General features: G+C 48.6%; 1 protein-coding gene across 1 annotated transcript in view; it reads right to left on the bottom strand.

The window, feature by feature from the left end:
* The window catches only part of ADAMTSL2 (ADAMTS like 2), a 92,410-nt gene that overhangs the window by 51,546 nt on the left and 21,702 nt on the right, over nt 1–19,162 (bottom strand). The window contains exons 9-10 of the mRNA XM_015406737.1: nt 7,415–7,757; nt 4,049–4,433 (exon numbers count right to left, since the gene is read on the bottom strand). Of these exons, the coding sequence (XP_015262223.1) occupies nt 4,049–4,433; nt 7,415–7,757 (728 nt within the window). The remainder of the gene's footprint in view (nt 1–4,048; nt 4,434–7,414; nt 7,758–19,162) is intronic.

The raw sequence follows: 19,162 nt of genomic DNA on the forward strand, positions 1-19,162 counted from the left end.
ATAGCACCTACAAGATTTTAAACTGCTCTGCAAAAGTCCCCCTGTTTGCAAAGTCCATCTCCACCCCCATCAAGGACAATTCCTCTAAAACATCAGCCTTCTGGAGCAACATTACCTCTGTTTTAACAAAATACGGAGGTGGATGACACTGAACTCCAAAGCGCTGGACAATCTCATTCAATGGCCCATACCTACATATTAAACAGCGTGGGTGAAAGAGTAGAACCTGGTGGCACTCCACAGGACGAAGCCCACCCAGTTGATTCTGCTCCTCCAGTGGAAACTCTTTGTATCTATTGTGTAGTGGGTTGACCGCGTGGCTAGGCCCACTCAGCTCCCATAACATGGTGCACGCTTGACTCTTACACAACTAAGACAAAGACAAACGGCCAGGAGGCCAACTATATACATATCCAGGGGACAGCCCTGGATCCCATTGGGAGGTTCGAACTTCCCTCCCCGTTTCTATTGGCTCCCCGTTGGAGAAACCAAAAGACCAGTTCCCATTGTCCACCCAGGGTCAAGCCCTGGGTACTCGCTGGCCCCTGGTGGCGGCCAGCGGACACAACAGTATCCAATCAAACAGAAAAGACTGAAGCCACCAAAGGTCTACTGCCTTTAACACCAACCCCATATTCCAACTGATGGATAAGAATGTAGGGGTCAACAGTGTCAAGGGCCATAGACAGATCTATCACCAGGGGTGACTGTTCCTGACCAACTTTAAACCAAGATTGCCGAGAAGTGCCACTAAAGCCATCTTGGTTCCAAACCGAGGACTAAAACCTGACTGAAATGGGTCAAGGGCAGATATGCCATCCAGGAAGTTCAGGAGCTGCTCCACTACCGCAGGCTCTATCACCTGTCATGGAAAAGGTAAACTGGAGAGATTTTCTCACCAAAGAACCTAGAAAAACCATCATAGCTAGAGGCTAAATTAACATCATTGACAGGGATGGATTTAGGAGTATTCAAGCCACAATCTCTTTTAAACAGCTGAGCTCAATGAGATTCCACTGACACAATTCAGGCACAGAATTCAGCACATCAAGCCTGGGTTGAAGGCGCTGCACTGGCTGCCTATAGCATACCGAATCCGCTTCAAAGTGCTGGTGCTTACCTTTAAAGCCCTATATGGCCGGGGTCCGACCTACCTAAGGGACCGCCTTTCCCCGTATACACCCCCAAGAGCACTTCGGTCGGGGACCCAGAGTCGCTTAGTGGTTCCGGGCCCCCGAGAGATACGCTATGCCGCGACAAGGGCAAGATCCTTCTCAGTGGCGGCCCCTACCTGGTGGAATGAGCTCCCGGAGGAGATCAGGGCCCTGCGGGATCTTTTGCAATTCCGCAGGGCCTGCAAGACGGAGCTCTTCCACCAGGCTTTTATGTAGGGGCCGCCACTTCCACCATCACCAACGAGGGAAAGACCACCAAGTTGGAGTGTCCTTGATAGCCCGGCGCCATCTATATGACAGCAAGACCAGCCGTTTAGCTTGGACTATATTACCAGGATGATTCCATCATGATTAAAGTCTGCAGGGGCAATTCCCTGCAGGTGCCAACTGCAGACCATCTTGAAATTTAAAGCACTTTATTATTATTAATAGTATGTTGGTTGTGATTTGTGATTTTATCGGATTTTATAAATTTTATGTATGGGCTTATGCCTTTGTAAGCCGCCCTGAGCCCGCTCGCGGGGTAGGGCGGGGTAGAAATACCTGAATAAATATAAATAAATAATAAATAGAAGAAAGCCTCTTTTGCCTCCATCACTACTTCCTCACAGGCCTGTAAATGGGCTCCATGGAATACTCTCTCTGATTCATCTCAAGTCCCCCGCCAGTGTCACTCTAGTTGTTTTCCTTTCGCTCCAATTTGCACCTCCCCGTCACACTGCCATCTTTCGTACTGCATTTTGCAGTCCTTTTAAAGTTTAAATGGATTGCAGAAGACAGCCCCAAACAGCTGACCAGTGGGGAGCACCTCCCCGCTGCTCAGTTGTTCTTTTTGTGGCTTTGGCAGGGAGCAGAAAGCAGGGGTTGAAAGGGACTCGGGAGCCCCTTTAACCCACCACCTTCTGCTCCATCCATGAACCACTCTGAAAGTTTGTGGAAGTTTGTGACAGTGAATCTGTCACGCAAAATTCATCAAGAATTTTGCTTTATGGTTCGGTTCATGCCCATCCCTAGATCTGACCATGGCAAGGTTCAAACTGCCAACCCTCTAACCAGATCATCAGCAAGTCCCTCAGTACAGAAATGCAGGTCCAGTGCATGTCCTTTTTCATGCCCTGGCCTCACAACAACCTGAAACAGATCCATGGTTGTCATGGTGGCCATGAAGTCCTGAGCTTGACCCAACAAGACAGCCTCAGCATGTATGTTAAAATCCCCAAGGACAATCTTCTTTGAGGTCCTCAGCACCAAATCAGATAGCACCTCTGCCAGTTCAGTCAGGGACCCTGCTGGCACACTAGGTCAACAGTAAACCAGCAGGGTCCTCAGCTGTCCCTGATGCCCAACAAAAGGTACATATAATCAAAACTAACTAGCCTCTGTCTGCACTGGGTATCTACTGATGGAGAAAAACCCATGGAAAGATTCAACCCCCCCCCCCTTCATCCTCCAGTCTGAGGTTGGGCATTGAAGAACAAGCAGCCCACAGGTAAGGAAACTCAGGACTTCAAGCCGGTCCTGGCTTTCCCATTGCAACAGTGGGGCCTGGTAGAAACCCTGGGAGAGCCAGTCAACAGGCATCCTTGGCTATTTAGGAGGACTTTGGAGCAACAGTTTTCATCTTGATGGTGGGCAGCCTCAATTCAGGGCAGGAGCACAGTGAGGGGGGGAACTTGTAAACTTTTTCTCTTGTACATTTAATCTAAAAATGAGCACTACCATGCACTACTGGCTCAGGGGGAAAGACAGGGGAAAGGCAATACCTTTTCTTTTCCCTTTCCAAGGCTAATAACACTGGGGGAAGGGACCCGGGAAATTAAGGGACCACATTTCCATCTCTGCCACAGCCCCAGTCTGAGATAGGGCCCCACACATCTGCTGTTCCCATCAGTGAGCCTGAGGCTGCCTGTTTCCTTGTGCCATTTGACTATCTGAAACAGAACCAGGCAAATGAAAACAATGTATGCAAATTCCTTCATTCATGAACATTTGAGACTGCTGTATTCTGAGTTGGACCCTTGGTCCACCTTACTCATCTGCTCTCCTTTTGCTAGCAGTGTCAGGCACTGTACTGGTGAGCCACAGCCCCTCTGAGCACGAGGAGCCATGCAGGGAACAGAACAGAAGCAGCTTTCTTATTGCCAGTCAGACCGGACCAGCAAGCCCAGTGCTGCCTACTGTAACCGGCAGAACCTCTCCAATATCTCAGGCCCAGAATCAGCTGCCGGAGATTCCTGGAAGTGAAGATGCCTGCATTTACACTTCTACATGCATGTATGTGCGCTGCCGCTAAGGCACGGGCCCTCTCCAGTTTTCAGGTTGCCAAATTCAACTTTTCTTCAAGCAGAGTTTTGATGATTTTTCTCTTAGTATGATGTTCAGTTGCTAGGTTTTATATGAAGCATCTACATCAGAAAAAGAGCATATTTCCATTCACAGCTCCAAAAATACTCAGCAGTGTCCCTTCCACTGGTGTTGTGGGGTGTTTTTTTTTGGGGGGGGGTTGCTTTCCTTAAACTAGTGGTATCCAGTAGGCAGCTCATGAGACTGTGTTCCAGTGCTCCCTTCCTGTGAAGTCATTTCCATTGAACAAAGTGGGATTTACTTCCAAGTAAATACACATCAGCTGGGGCACTGAGACCAGCCTGGGCAAAGCCTGTAAACAGCCTTGTTAATATCCCTATTTTAAAGGGCCTACGTAATTTTTTTTTGCCACTCCAAAATACTTGAAATTTTCCTGTGAAATGCATGCCGTTTGGAACAACACATCCAACTTACCTTTGAGAGACCTTTTCCTGTAACATTCTGCCCACCCCACCAATACCAATGTAAGGTCACAATTGAAAAGGAATGGCCCAAGCCATGCCTCTTACCTGGCTTTGTGAGTCCTGTTCCCTGAAGGGCTAGCGGCAGAAACGGTTGCGTTGGAAAACGGTGTCTCAGAAGATGTGTTAATGGCTTTGTCACTGCTCAGTTCCAAGAAAGTGCCATTGACGGGGTATGGCCCCACCTCTTCATGGTCATCGTAATCGATATAAAGGCTGTCCAGGAGGTGAGGTCCAACAGAGTTAACAGGATCCCTTGGAGAAAGGATGCTGTTCGCCGTCTTGTTCCAGGCCAGCTCTTTTGAGTCCGATGTCTTGTCCAGAAGCTTGTGAGTGATGGCGTTTTCTGAAAGGAATTCTTTGGAAAGAAGCTGAGCATCGAATTCCCTTCCACCCCTTTCTGCCATGTAACCGGCCTTGGTTGTGTTTGAATCTGGGATGAAGAATGAAGAGGGGGAAGGAGAAAATTATTGGGGGAAATGAGAGATCTCAAATTGTGTGATTTTTTTAAATGACAAAATTTAGATGTAATTTTATATATATATTTTTTGGCTTGCATGACCAGTAGTCTTAAGCACATGTACACACATTTATGCAATAAAAACAACAAGTAAAACATCAACACTATTTAAAAAGCTCATACATGGACAATAGGGTACGTTATCCCAATATGAGTGTGTTACACTGGCTAAAATCGTCAAACCACATGAGATAATTCTTCCAACTGGAACCCGCTACATCAAATCAGAACAGTTTGAACTTTCCCCACCTTGTTCCCCTTTTTTTGCCACCAGGGCCAAAAACATGGCCACTGCTTTGGTGACTGAATCAGCTCTGTCAGATAAAAGAACAGAAATTGACCAGGGAAGGGAGGGGAGATTTTCTTTTATCAAGATAGGTATAATATACTTCTGCCTCTCCATCTTCCAGTTGGGGCAAGCTAGCACTATGTGATCCATTGTCTCCACCCTACCTAGGCTACAGTCGCATAGCCGTTCAGAGAACGGGATGCCCTGAAAGCGGCCCAAGACTACATTCGACGGAAACGTATTCAGTCTAGCCAGTGTGAAGGCTCTGCGAAGTGCTGAACTTTTGAGAGTATAGCAATAAGTAGGAAAGGCCAAGGGCTAGACCCGAGCATGTACGCCGGGCTCTACACAATGTACTGCGGAGGTCCACTTCCCTTAATTTAGTTTTTATGAGCTTAAGGGCCTCGTTTTGCTGTGGGCGGGGGCACTACCAATGTTCAAGATGTAATTATTTCAGACTGGAATTTTAATGGAACATTTCCCCTCAGAATCCGAATGCCTGTTGACATGTTTTGATCCTTTTGATTTCGACAGGCATCTAAAATCTCAAAACCTACCAACTCTCAAACACAAGGTTTGTCCACTCTGTCAAATACTGTCGTAGAGCAGATCCTGAAAATGTCACTGCACATCAAATCTCATACAGTCCACACACATTCAGCCAATAATCAGACATTCAAGGAATGTCCAACAGAATTTTCTGGAGATGTGTTCTGTCTCCTCACGGCAAATGGTTTCATAGGAGCCAGGGCAGGCGAGAGGGAGAGACAGAAGCCATCTCAGCTGGAGTCTTTTCACTACTTCTGATCTGCGGTTCCTTCACGGGTGGCTTTACACATAAGTCGAGGTAACAAGACAATTGCCCTATTGTTGAGCTTTGCAGTTAGGTAAGCAAAGGGAAAGTTAGGTGAGCATAGGGCCATGGCAGCTCAGAGGTTAAGACGCTGAGCTGCGGAGCGGAAGGTCTGTAGTTTGGCAGTTCAAGACCCGAGTGCCACGTGACGGAGTGAGCTCCTGTCTCTGGCCCCAGCTCCTGCCAACCTAGCAGTTCAAAAGCAAGAAATTGCAAGTAGATAAATAGGTACCGCTTCGGTGGGAAGGTAACAGCATTCCATGTGCCTCTGCGTTTAGTCATGCCAGCCACATGACCACGGAAACGTCTCCGGACAGTGCTGGCTCTTTGGCTTGGAAACGGAGATGAGCACCACCCCCTAGAGTCGGATTTGACTGGCTTTCAAGCCAGGGAAACCTTTACCTTTACTAAGCAAGAAAAGTCTTGCAGGGTTCTCTTCACGCTGCACCTTTGGGTTTCTCCTCCTCCTCTGCGATAAGGGTTCGCCATATTTGAGGCACAGTTGCCCATTCTTGAAATCAAATCTGTAGAGCTGCCCAGGAGAGAGTCCGCAGCCAGGCCATCTTGGGTGGGTCTGGGGTGGAGCCCGGCATAAACACTGCCTATTTACTTAAGATACAATTTCCTCCAGCTATACAAAAACGCAGCTAAAAACTGGAGAAGGCTTTTATCTGTTGCTTTTCCTGGCAACGGAACTGAAAGAGGAGGGGGAAGAGAGCTTTTTGTCTTCTTCGGGCCCTGGTTTCATCTCACAACTATTCTCAAACCAGCACTGCTTTAGTGAAGGAGGGGAAATTCAGTTGCCTTCCATTTCTTGAAAGCAAACTTCTAACAAAAAGTGCCTTGTTCCTGCAAATCTGCTGCATCCCTTGGTTGAGCGCAGGTCGCAGGATAGCTTAGAGTGGCCCAGATCCTTGCTCACTCCAAGAATGAAGTATACGTAAAATTGATATCTAGTTATGCTGTAAGCAGGTGCCTGCTGTGGACACGCTGGAATAGTTCGCCATGCCTGGAGCACAGGGAGTCAGTAAGGCACAGGGAATTTGAGAGGGTGGCTTGGATTCAAATCCCTATTTTGCCATGAAGCTCACCTTGGGCCTTTAAGCTTAACCTCTCTTTCATAAGGATAAAAGCAAACCCTGCCCTGGCCTTGGGGGTGGGAAGACAGAACTAAAATATAACCAAGAAGATCACTTCCTGGGGGTTTATGCCACATGTTTGAGGCTTTAAAAACAACTTTATATTGGTAAGGTTTTGAATATTTACATTTTAGCTGAGATTTTACAGAACAACACTCATCACAAAAAAGGGTAGGGAACCACATGGACATTCAGTCACAGGCTTTGGTTTGGGTCAGCCCTGTATGCCAACCATGTCATGTCTATCTATTTATTTAATTATATTTATACCCCGCCCTCCCCATGAGATCTAACTAGATCAACAGTAAAATTTCATCTTCTAATCTGAGTTGTAATGATAACATTCGCAAGTTCATAGTCCTGAAATTAGAAATAATTACTTCAAAGGATCCCTTAAAAATTAAAACAAGTAGATAGTGGCTTAAAACAGAGACAAATGTCATGCCACTGAGACGCAACATCCCACCATCAAGATGAAAACTGTTCCTCAAGAGTCCTGCTAAAATGGCCAAGGATGTCTGTGGACTGGTTCTCCCAGGATCTCCACCAGGCCCCCCACAGCTGCAGTGGGGAAGCCAACAGCAGCCTGAAGTCCTGACTCCCCTCTCCTCACCTTTGGGTTGCTTGTTCCTCAGCACCGGCGTGCAGGCGTTGGCTTCTGTCCGTTCGTAGACTTCGTTGGTCTCCTGGATTTTGCTCAGGTCTAGATCTTCTGTTGAGTCTTGCCTTTCCAACACCTGATTTTCAAAATGGATCTTTTCTTTGGAGTGTGTCCCAAAGAAACTTACATTATGCTGAATAAATCCCAAAGGCTCTTCTCCATCAAACTCATGGCTTTCTTCGCTATCTGATTCAGAGAAGGTATAGTAAACAGGCTGGGCATTTTTCAAATGTGGCCTCTTCAGAAGCGTATATTCATATGTTATTGAAGGGTTTTTACCATTTTGGTTCCAGACCTGAAAGGGGGGGAAAAAGCAGACTCATGGTCCTTGAAATATCACTGCATGGAACACTAAACTACCCGGTCCTTTTGTAGTCAACAACAGCTGCAGAACCAGGCTGGAGATGTGAAGGACCAGGGAAAATAAAGAAGAAGAAGAAGAAGAAGAGATTGGATTTATATCCTGCCCTTCACTTGGAGTCTCGGAGCAGTTTACAAACTCCTTTCCCTTCCCCTCCCCACAAGAGACACCCTGTGAGGTAGGTAGGGCTGAGAGAGCTCTTGACAGAAACTGCTCTTTCAACAACAGGTCTGACAGAACTATGGCTTGCCCAAGATCATCCAGCAGGTGCATGTGGAGGAGTGGGGAATCAAACCCGGTTCTCCTATAAAATGGAAAAATGCACTGAAATTAGTTTAGGTTTGATAGAACGATTGCATGCATTTCATCCCCCCCCCTTTCTGTTTTTTTTCCTGGATAAATGGGGGGAAAGTTTATTTTCCATGACTTCAAAATTCTGAACACTACATCTCTAAACCAGGCTACCCAGAGACAAGAGAGGCATCTCTCCCTGCCTGGGGACACCTTAGGTATACCGGAAAACATGACATTATAAATTAACTGAAAGCAACAACAACAACAAAACCCACGAAAAATACCAGACTGATTAGAACTGAGTATTAACGGGAGAGTGGAATGTTGAGAGGGGGTTCGGTCAGAAAAAAAGAGAGACAGCAGGAACCAGCAAGTTCCTTAATGCTTCTAGAATCCTGGAGAGGGAGATTTGGTGGTGGTGGTGGCTATGGGAATTTCAAATTAGCCGCCAATCTTCATGGGCTCCCAAACATGGTGGCCCGTACCCATGTGTATGGAAGTAAAACAGGATTTTATTTATTTATTTATTTATTTATTTATTAAATTAAATCTGTTAGACCACTCTTCCTGGCAAGCCGGGCTCAGGATGGCTTACAACAGGGCAAGTACAATAAATAATTCAAGTTAAAAACAGTGTTAAAATATTTATAACTTATCAGCAAATAAAACAATATACTCCCCAAGATGGCGGAAGAGAGATTTTAATTTCCACAGGTTGCCGGGTGTGTGTGTGTGTGTGGAGGGTGGAGTGTGTGAGAGAATGCCAGATATTATACTGTCCCATAGCTGTACTCAACCAAATGCGCAGTGGAACCAAATGCAAATGCCTTGCATGCCCTGCAGAAAGGTAGTAAATCCCGCAGGGCACGGATATTCTCCGGCAGAGAGTTTTACCAGGCAGGGCCCAAGGCCGAAAAGGCCCTGGCCCTAATTGAGGACAGCCAAATCTCTCTTGAACCGGGGACCACCAGAGAGTTCTTATTCCTGGGGTGTAACTTGCTTCCAGGGGCATACTGAGAGAGGGAGTCCCGAAGGTATGTGGGTCCCTGACTGCTAAGGGCCTTGAAGGTCAAAAACCAAGACCTTGAACCTGATCCGGTGCTCCGCTGGGAGCCAGTGCGGCTTGCACAGCTCAGGTTAGATATGTGCCATCTGAGGTGTCCCCATAAGGACCAGCGCAGCCATATTCTGGATCAGTTGGAGCTTCCGGGTCAGGAGCAAGGGCAGGCCCCACGTACAGCGAATTACAGTAATCTATCCTGGAGGTGACTGTTGCATGGATTACCATGGCTAGGTTGGGGAGAGACAGGTAGGGAGCCAGTTACCTAACTGGTGCAGTTGGAAGAACACCAGCTTGGCAGTCTTTGCAACCTGGGCCCCCATAGACAGGGCAGCATCCAAGGTCATGCCCAGACTCTTGATGATTGGCGACTGCGATAAGGGCACGCCACCAAGAGTCAGCGTTGGCGACCCAACTCTGGCTGTCACCCACCCAGCCACAGAACCGCCGTCTTACCCAGATTCAGTTTCAGCCGATCCTGTTTCAACCATCCACCCACGGCCTCCAACCCCTCAGGTAAATTCACGGGCATGGCATCAGGCTGGCCACCCATCCACAGGAATAGCTGGGTGTCATCCGCATACTGGTGACACCCCAGCCGAAAGCTCTGCACTAGTTGGCTGAGGGGGCACGTGTAGATGTTAAAAAGACATCGGGGAGAGAAGTGCCCCTCGGGGAACCCCGCATCCCAGCGGGTACCGTGGAGACACTGCCCCTCCCAGTGCCACCCTCTGTCCCTGGCTGTGGAGAAGTGAGGTGAACCGTTGCAAGGCTACCCCCCCCCCCATTCCAAAGTCGGTGAGGCAGTGAATCAGTAGGTCGTAGTTGAATGCTGCTGTAAGATCGAGCAATATCAGCAGCGCTGACCCGCCTCGATCCAGCTGCCTGCGGAGATCACCCGTGAGGGCGATGAGCACCGTTTCCGTCCCGTGGCTGGGGTGAAAGCCGGACTGAAATGGTTCCAACACCAAGGTGTCCTCCAGGAAATTCTGGAGCTGTTCTGCCACGGCTGGGCAGTAATTGGTAAGATCCAGGGGGTCTTAATTTGGCCCTTTCAAGAGGTGGACAGCCACCGCCTCCTTTGGCCCCTCTGGCTAAACTCGGGTTGCCAGCCTCCAGGTGGAAGGCATGAGGATGTGTGGCACACACGGCTGGGAAGCGCAGGAGCAGCTTAAGGGCTTTCCTGTGTAAGGTGGAGAACCTGACTGAGAAGAACACAGGCTTTCCTGTCTGAAATAACAGCAATTTGAGGCTTTCCTGTCTGAAATAATATCAATTTGTACAGCTCCTAAAGAAGCATGGTTGGAAACAGGGGCTGCCAGATTACCTTTTAAGCCAAAAATTAAAGCCAAAAGTGAAATTTACAGAATTCAACGGAGAGAAGCCGAAGGATAAAGAGGACATCATGTTACCAGCATAAAGCCAATTCAGGAATACAGAAGGTTCCCAGGTGAAAGATTGTGAAATCTCCAGGTCATCTTATCAAGACTGGAACAAGAGTAGAATCAGAGTTAACTTGCCTGATGCACTGCATTGGATTCTCCTGTTGAACTTAACGTTGAATTTTCACCTGTAAAATTGGAGTTAACTGTCCTAATGTACTGCATTGGACTTTCCTGCTGAATTTACTTGTTGTATTATATGTGTTGTGAATTCAGAATTTCCTGTTGTTGTAGAAATTACTGAGGTTTTGTATATTTTAGCTTAAACAAGAGACTTTTTGGAGTGAGCTGGCATATATTGCATAGGGGAACCCTATGGCTGATAATAGAGATAGAAATTAGGTGTTTCATGTAATAGAATTGTATAGCTATTGAATCACACGGGGTATAGTTGATTAAATTCTGTACTACAGTTTGTATATTTTGTATGCACAACGTGTTTTCAATCTTTAACCTCCAGATGGTGGCTGGGGATCACCTGGGATTGCAACCGATCTCCAGGTGACAGATCCCTTGGAGGAAATGGCCGCTTTGGAAGGTGGGTTCTATGACATCATACCTACTGAAGCCCCTCCCCTCCCCAAGCCCTGCCTTTCTCAGGCTCCACCCCCAAAATCTCCAAGCATTTCCCACCCCAAAGCTGCCCCCCCTGTTCCGAGACAGGACCCTAAGCAAGGGTTTCAGCACCCTCATGGCATGCAGAGAAATGTGTATAACAATCAAAAAAAAGAAAAGAAATCCCCAGGAACCTTTGCAAAGGAAGAAGACATTAGTAAAGGCTCCCTTGCTCGAAAGCCGGTCGAATCCGACTCTAGGGTCGCGGTGCTCATGTCCGTTTCAAAGCCGAAGAGCCAGCGCTGTCGGAAGACGTTTCCGTGGTCATGTGGCCGGCATGACTAAACACCAAGGCGCACGGAAGACATTAGAAACAATTAAAAGCTCTGATGGGGTAAAAGGGTGGTCTAGTGGTTACAGTGCTGGATGAGGACGTGGGAGACCTGGATTTCAAATCCTTGCTCAGAAATTATGCTCACTGGACGGCTCCAGGCCATTTACTCTCTCTCAACCTCACCTGCCTTACAGGGTTGTTGTGAGGACAAAATGGGGAAAGACCCGTGTATGCTGACCCGATACCCTTGGGGAAAGAGCAATAGATAGATACCATTTGCACATGAGCAGAAGTCTCAGATGGAAGACGGTGGTTTGCCAAACATCATGAAAGCAGGTTTGGGAACATGCAGAAAGGAAGGTACAGATTTCCATGCATCTGTTGTTGCCATTTCTCCTCCTGCCCACCATTCTCTCTCAACCCCCCACCCCAACTGCCAGTGGGATTTCAGCCAGGTTTCTTTTTTAAATCACTAGTCTATCAAATTGTTATAGTGCTAAAGCACCATAGTGATATTCCGACTAGTCACAATTTTAAAAGGCCAAAAGCCCACTCTGTGGGTGATTTCTCACGAGAGCTGCCTCGCAGCACAGCGCCGTTTGCCTCGACACAAACGTGTCAATTTCACACCCGAAGCTCCGGGGCTGCATTTACTCGGGGCTTCGCCCGATTTCCTCCGCAGTTTCATTGTCCTCAAAAACCAGGATCACGAAACTGCGGAGGAAATCGGTTGAAGCCCCGAGTCAAAATGCAGCCCCGGAGCTTCGGGTGTGAAATTGACACGTTTGTGTCGAGGCAAAGGGCGCTGTGCTGCGAGGCAGCTCTCGTGAGAAATCACCCTGTGATAGAAAAGGAGGGCCCAGGCCAGTGTCTCAGGAGAAACAGGAATGGTGGGCAGGAAGGGAGTAAACCTCTGTGCGGGAACGCTCGTGTCTCCAGGAACGCCTTGACACCCACGGCAGCAGCCCCAGCAGAGCAGGGAATCATTCCCTGAGTGTGAAAAATGGCAGCCAATTACTTTGAATGGAGGTTGACCTTTACGACTTTGTGTGAGAGAAGACTTTTTGTGAGAGAAAAGGAAGGTTCAGGCCGAAGCACAGGCTGGCGCCTCAGGAAAGGCAGGGCCACAGTGAAATAAAGCAGGCAGGCACTAGTCTGTCAGGAAGAATGGAAAATCATAACACAGAGAAAAGGGGAGGGAGAACTGTTTAAAAAAGGACAAGAGATGAAAACACTGTATGCAGAAGGAAAGTAGGAAAGGGAAGAAAATAAGACCATTGCAAAACCACAGAAAGTATGTCAAAGTAGAAAAGAAATGGTAGAACCTTTAAAAAAGAATTATATTAATCCACTGTGGTGTAGCAGTTAGAGAGCCAGGGCAGGACTGGGTTTGAATACTGTGAGGGGAGACCTCAAGAATGTTTTTAAAAACAATGTAAAGGATATTTGAGTGTATATTAGAGATACAAGTAATAATAAAGAAGTAGAAAGGAATATCTACCCTAAAAAAGTGGGTGGGAAAAGCTTTAAGCACAGCAGAACCAAAACTGTTCGAAAAAGGTGGTAGCTACAGAGCATGGGAACCCTGCAAGGTTCTCCACTCTGGTCTGGGAAATTTCTGGAGATTTAGGGCAGTAACCTGAGAAGGGACTTCTGTTTTGCCCCTCCAGAGTTGCCATTTCCTCCAGGAGGACTGGTCTCTGTTTTCTGGAGATCAGCCATTATTCCAGGAGAACTCCAGCCCTCACCTGGAGGCTGGTAAACCTAACAGGCTGTGAGAGGGGAAAGTTCATTTCGTGTTTAAACCCCACAAAGTATTATTTCCAGTCCAAAGTTAGGAGGTTTAAAGATGTTTGGGGAAAATCAAAGCGAGGAGCGGCCAAGGAGACCTCGGCAAGCAGCAGAATGGGCTGGGGGCAAAGTTCTACCAGGACATGGCGTATGTCTTTTTAAATACTACAACCTAACAACCCAAGGGCCTGAGGTCTGTGCTGTAATAGATGTTCTTTTTAAAAAACTGCAAAGGCGAACAACAACATACACCACCCCTGAACAGGACCGCAGAGTTCCTTGATGGCCACGATCTCCCATGAACACTGCAGGAGATCCCAGTTAGGAAGTTTAAAGATGTTTGGGGAAAAATCAAAGCGAGGAGCGGCAAGGAGACCTCGGCAAGCAGCAGAATGGGCTGGTGGCAAAGGGCTGAGGCGACCACTTCAGACTACACGGGAGGGAGTACATATTTTTCACATTCCCTATGATTAGTTCTGCACGCGAAGAGCTCAGCTAGAACTTTTCTTCCTGATGCGCTAATGTTTTTAACATTAATTTGTAGGGATTATAACCCCTTACCCCTGCAGTCTGAAATAGAGTTGCCAGGTCTCCTTTGACCACCAGCAAGGGATTTGGGGGTAAAACTGACAGGGACCGCAGTGGAGTACCATGCCATACAGTCCACCCTCCAAAGCATAGTTTTCTCCAAGGAAACGGCTCTCTGTTGTCTGGAGATAACCTGTGATTCCAGGGGCTCCCCAGGTCCCACCTGGAGGCTGGCATCCCTGGGATGGTGTTGCCCATTCTCCTCACCTCACCTTGTACACCTCAGGCGGAGATCCGGCCTGAGGGACGGGGTTGCCAACCTTCAAGTGGTGGCTGGAGACATCCTGGGATTAAAAGTGGTTTCCAGGCAACAGAGATCCATTCGCCTGGAGAAAATGGCCACCTAGGAAGGTAGATCACCACCACAAGCTGTGACAGCAGCCCTGAAATTAAAAGACGCCTGCTCCTTGGAAGGAAAGTGATGGCGAACCTAAACAGCATGATAAAAAGTAGAGACATCACCCTGCCAACAAAAGTCCGCATGGTCAAAGCAATGGTCTTCCCAGTAGTCATGTATGGCTGCGAGAGTTGGACTATAAGGAAGGCCGAGCGCCGAAGAATAGATTCTTTTGAACTATGGTGCTGGAGAAGACTCTTGAGAGTCCCTTGGACTGCAAGAAGATCAAATCAGTCAATCCTAAAAGAAACCAACCCTGGCTGTTCCCTGGAAGGCCAGATAATGAAACTGAAGCTCAAAGACTTTGGCCACCCAATGAGAAGGGAGCACTCACTGGAGAAGACCCTGATGCTGGGAAAGATTGAGAGTCAAAGAAGACGGGGACGGCAAAGGATGAGATGGTTAGACAGTGTCCTTCAGAGGACGGCAAAAGACAGGAGGGCCTGGCGTGAACTGGTCCATGGGGTTGCGAAGAGTCGGAGTCGACTGTGCGGCTGAACAACAACAACAACAAGGAAGGTAGACTCTATGGCAGGGGTGGCCAAACTCTGGCTCAGGAGCCAGATGTGGCTCTTTGACAGGGTGGCTGGGGAAGCGAAAGGGGGGCGCCTTCCTCCCCAATTGGTCTTCCCTTCCCCAGCCAGTGCTCCCCTCCCTGGATAGGCTTGAGGTGGGGGGGGGCAGAGAAATAAATAAATCTTTAAGTCTAAATGCATTGTCAAAGACCTCCTCCCCCGCTGGCTGTCTTGGAAAAAGCATTTGTCTCTGTAAATCCCTTCTCCAAGCCAAGCCAGCTGGTGTGGGGGGCGTGGGGGGCTTGGAGGACACGTTTAAAGTTAAAGTTGCTTTCTTTCCACCTTTCTTTCTCCCTTCCCTCCCCATCTAAAGTTAAATGTGTTCTCCAAGCCCTGCCACACCACCAGGCTGGCTTGGCTCAAAGGAGGCCTTTATCTGTTTAATTTATTTATTTATTTATTTTATTACTAGCAGTAAAGCCCGTTGTGAAAGAAATACAACGAGATCTAGAAAGAGGCCCTGGGGCAGTGCTCTGGCTTTGGGCAAACAGTATCATTTTGCTGTGGTGACCTCAGCAGGGTATAATGACAGAGTCCACTGTTTTCTCCAGAGGAACTGATCTCTGCTACCTGAAGAGCAGTTGTAATTGTGAGTGATCTGTAGCCCTCACCTGGAGATTGGCAGCAATTGTTACCCAGGACAAAGTGGCTGGTTTGGAGGGTGTAGTCTATGGCATTCTACCTGTCTGAGGTCCCACCCCTCTGCAAACCCCACCCTCTCCAGGCTCCACCCCTCAAATCCCCAGGAATTTGTCAGCATGTAGTTGGCAACCCCATCTCCTTCCCAGCTAGCCACCAACCTACCATTATCTGCCCCTTTGACTTCAGCTGACTTCTGCCCTCCCTTCTGCAGAGCAGTTGTAATACTGAGTGCTCTCCAGCCCTCACCTGGAGATTGGCAACAATGGTTCCCTATGTGAGACTGACTGGTTTGGAGGGTGGAGTCTATGGCAGTGTACCTGTCTGAGGTCCCACCCCTCCTCAAACCTCACCCTCTTCAGGCTCCATCCCTCAAATCTCCAGGAATTTCCCATCTGGAGTTGGCAACCCTATCAGGACTGGCCCCAATGTGTTTTCTCCCAAAGGCCAAAGTAGGTGACAGGACCAAGCTTAGTTGCCTACCAACAGGCACTGAGGGGAATGTAGGGTTGCCAGCTCTAAGGAGGGAAATACCTGGAGGTTTGGGGGGTGGATTCTGTAGAGGGCAGCATTGGGCGGAGCGGAAGGACTCAGCAGGTATAATGTCATAGGGTCTACCCTCCAAAGCAGCCATTTTCTCCAGGGGAAACTGATCTCTGTCATCTGGAAATCAATTGTAGCAGTGGGAGATCTCCAGGTCCCACCTGGAGATTGGCAACCCTAGGGGAAAGTCAGCTGCACAGCAGGGGGTTGAAGAGAATGGTTTGATGGCTGCTGGGCCAAGATTGGCAACAATAGTTCCCCAGGAGCCCCATCGTAAATGCACCAAACAATTCCTAAAGATTTTCCAAAACACTACTCTGTTTTGGGCTCCTGGGGAACTTTGAAGTAGCACCAAAGCTTTAAGATCTCTCCAGCTGTCACCTGGAGACTGGCAACAGCTTGTCTGGAGTGTGGGCAGTATGGCATTGTATCTGTCTGAGGTCCCCCTCTTCCTCCTCCTCCTCAGACCCCACCCTCAGCAGGCTTCAACCCTATGTCCTTTCCAGGCAACCATCAGACTACCTTGATCTGCCTGTCTGTCTTCTGGTTTACATCCCCCCCCCCACAGCCTCTGCCTAGGGAAAGGGCAGTCTTTCCCTGCAGTGGGAACCAAAGCAGCTGACATCATTCTCCTCTCCCCCGTATGATCCGCACAACTACCCTATGAGGTATGTTATGGTTGAAAGTGTGTGAATGGTCCATAGTCCCCCAGGCAGCTTTTAAAACATGAACCTGGGACCTGCACACCATCTGTGGCAGTAATGGGGTGACTGCTGGCACCTTTTCCTATCATTTTTTGCCTTGAGGTATTCTGCTTGTGGTGTGATCTGTCTTCTTTGTGGTGTGGCGTGATTGTGTTATTGGGTTTGTTTCTTTTAAAGGGGAAGTGATGTGTTGTGAGTGAGGACATATGTTACCTCAGAATACAGTAGTTCCCATATGCAACTGAAAATTCCAACTGCCTTGCGGGGGGGGAGAGTTTGAGGTGTGGAATGGAGTGAAGTCCAATCAGCTTCCATATGCAAAAGACCTTGAAACGCTGGGCGGGACTGCACAAAGCAGCCAGTCAACCCAGCCAGTGTCTTCTGAGTGGCAGTTCTTCCGGCCAAACACTAAAGGCGGGCATTTTAGAACGTTGGTCCCCACTACTGCTTTATTATAAGGGAGAGATTATATTTCTATCCCGCCCTCCCCACAAACATGCTCAGGGCAGCTCACAGACAAGGGCAACATGTGCCAATATAAAACAATAAAAGCAGATAAAACAGCATATTTAACAATAATAAAGTGCTCAGTGATGTTACCCAGTTAATCACATCAAGATGGTGACCTATAGATGTTACCCAAAAGCCTGTTTCAACGGTACTGATCCGTTGGAACACTATGGCTAGATCTTTATAATGGGCCATCCCATTACCTGTTATTGCCACGAGATAGTTGGTCATGGTGGCATTTATTTTATTTTTTAATTTATTGGGGTTTTTAGCCCTCCCTCCCCGCGAAACGGACTCAGGGCAGCTTACAAGGGGCAAAGCCCATATAAAACAGGATAAAAGCAATAAAAACATTAATAACAATTAATCACAACAACAATGATACTCAATTGAAAGCAGGATGGTCCCCGAATATATGCAATGGTGGTAAATAGACAGTTCTCTGGGGATGATGTTGTCCTATAGCTGATCCCAAGCAAGTAAGTCCGGTGATATCAGTCGTGCAAATTTGTGGCAGATCTTCCCGGGCCACCCTTAACCCCGAATTTGTCCACATTATTGGTGGTGGTGGTAGTGATGGCCCCTATGTGAAAGCCTGGCGGAAGAGCTCCGTCTTGCAGGCCCTGCGGAACTGCATAAGGTCCCGCAGGGCCCTAATCTCCTCCGGGAGCGCGTTCCACCAGGTAGGGGCCACCACCGAAAAGGACCTGGCCCTAGTCGCAGTGAGCCTTGCCTCCCGGGGGCCTGGAACCACCAGGCGATGTTGTGCCCTGGACACCAGGCGATGTTGTGCTCTTGGGGGTATATGTGGGGAAAGGCAATCCTTCAGGTAAGTTAGACCCTGGCCATATAGGGCTTTAAAGGTAAGTACCAGCACTTTGAAATGGATTCGGTATGCTATTGGCAGCCAGTGCAGTGCTTTCAGCCCTGGCTGGATGTGCTCCCACTTCGGGAGACCCATCATCAGCCTGGCCGCCGCATTCTGCACTAGCTGCAGCTTCCGGATCTGCACCAAAGGCAGCCTCATGTAGAGAGTGTTACAGTAGTTTAACCTCGAGGTGACCGTCGCATGGATCACTGTAGCCAGGTCATAGCGACCGAGGAAGGGAACCAACTGCCGAATCAGCCTAAGATGATAAAATGCCGATCTGGCAGTGGCTGCCCCCTGGGCCTCCATAGTTAAGGAGGGATCCAGGAGTACTCCCAAACTCCTAACCTCCGATGCTGGCACCAACGGCACCCCATCGAAGGTCGGGAGAGGGAGCCCCAACCCCGGTCCACTCCAACTCAGGCACAGGACCTCCGTCTTCACTGGGTTTAGTTTCAGCCAGCTCAGCCTGAGCCAACCAGCCACGGCCTGTAGTGCCCGGTTCAGATCTTCTGGGCTGGAGTCCGACCGGCCGCTCAACATCAGATAGAGCTGGGTGTCATCAGCCTATTGATGACACCCTAGCCCAAACCTCTGGGCGATCTGGGCAAGGGGGCGCATATAGATGTTAAACAACATCAGGGAAAGCACCGCCCCCTGTGGTACACCGCATTCAAGCGGGTGTCTTCGGGACTGTTGTTCTCCTAGCGCCACCCTTTGTCCCCAACCCTGGAGAAAAGAGGTGAGCCATTGAAGGGCGAGCCCCCGTATCCCCATGTCAGCGAGGCGATAGGTCAGCAGCTGGTGGTCAACCATGTCAAACACAGCCAACAGACCTAACAAGAGCAATACTGCCACACCGCCTCAATCCAGATGCCTCCGGAGGTCGTCAGTAAGGGTGGCCAGCGCTGTCTCCGTCCATTGTCCCGGGCGGAAGCCGGACTGGAAGGGATCTAAGGCAGAAGCGTCATCCAGAAAGCCCTGTAGCTGTGTCGCCACTGCACATTTGCATATTTTTCAATAAAAACGTGTGTGTCCA

The sequence above is a fragment of the Gekko japonicus genome, unplaced genomic scaffold, assembly GCF_001447785.1.
Source record: "Gekko japonicus isolate JY-2015 unplaced genomic scaffold, Gekko_japonicus_V1.1 scaffold427, whole genome shotgun sequence".
NCBI lineage: Eukaryota > Metazoa > Chordata > Lepidosauria > Squamata > Gekkonidae > Gekko > Gekko japonicus.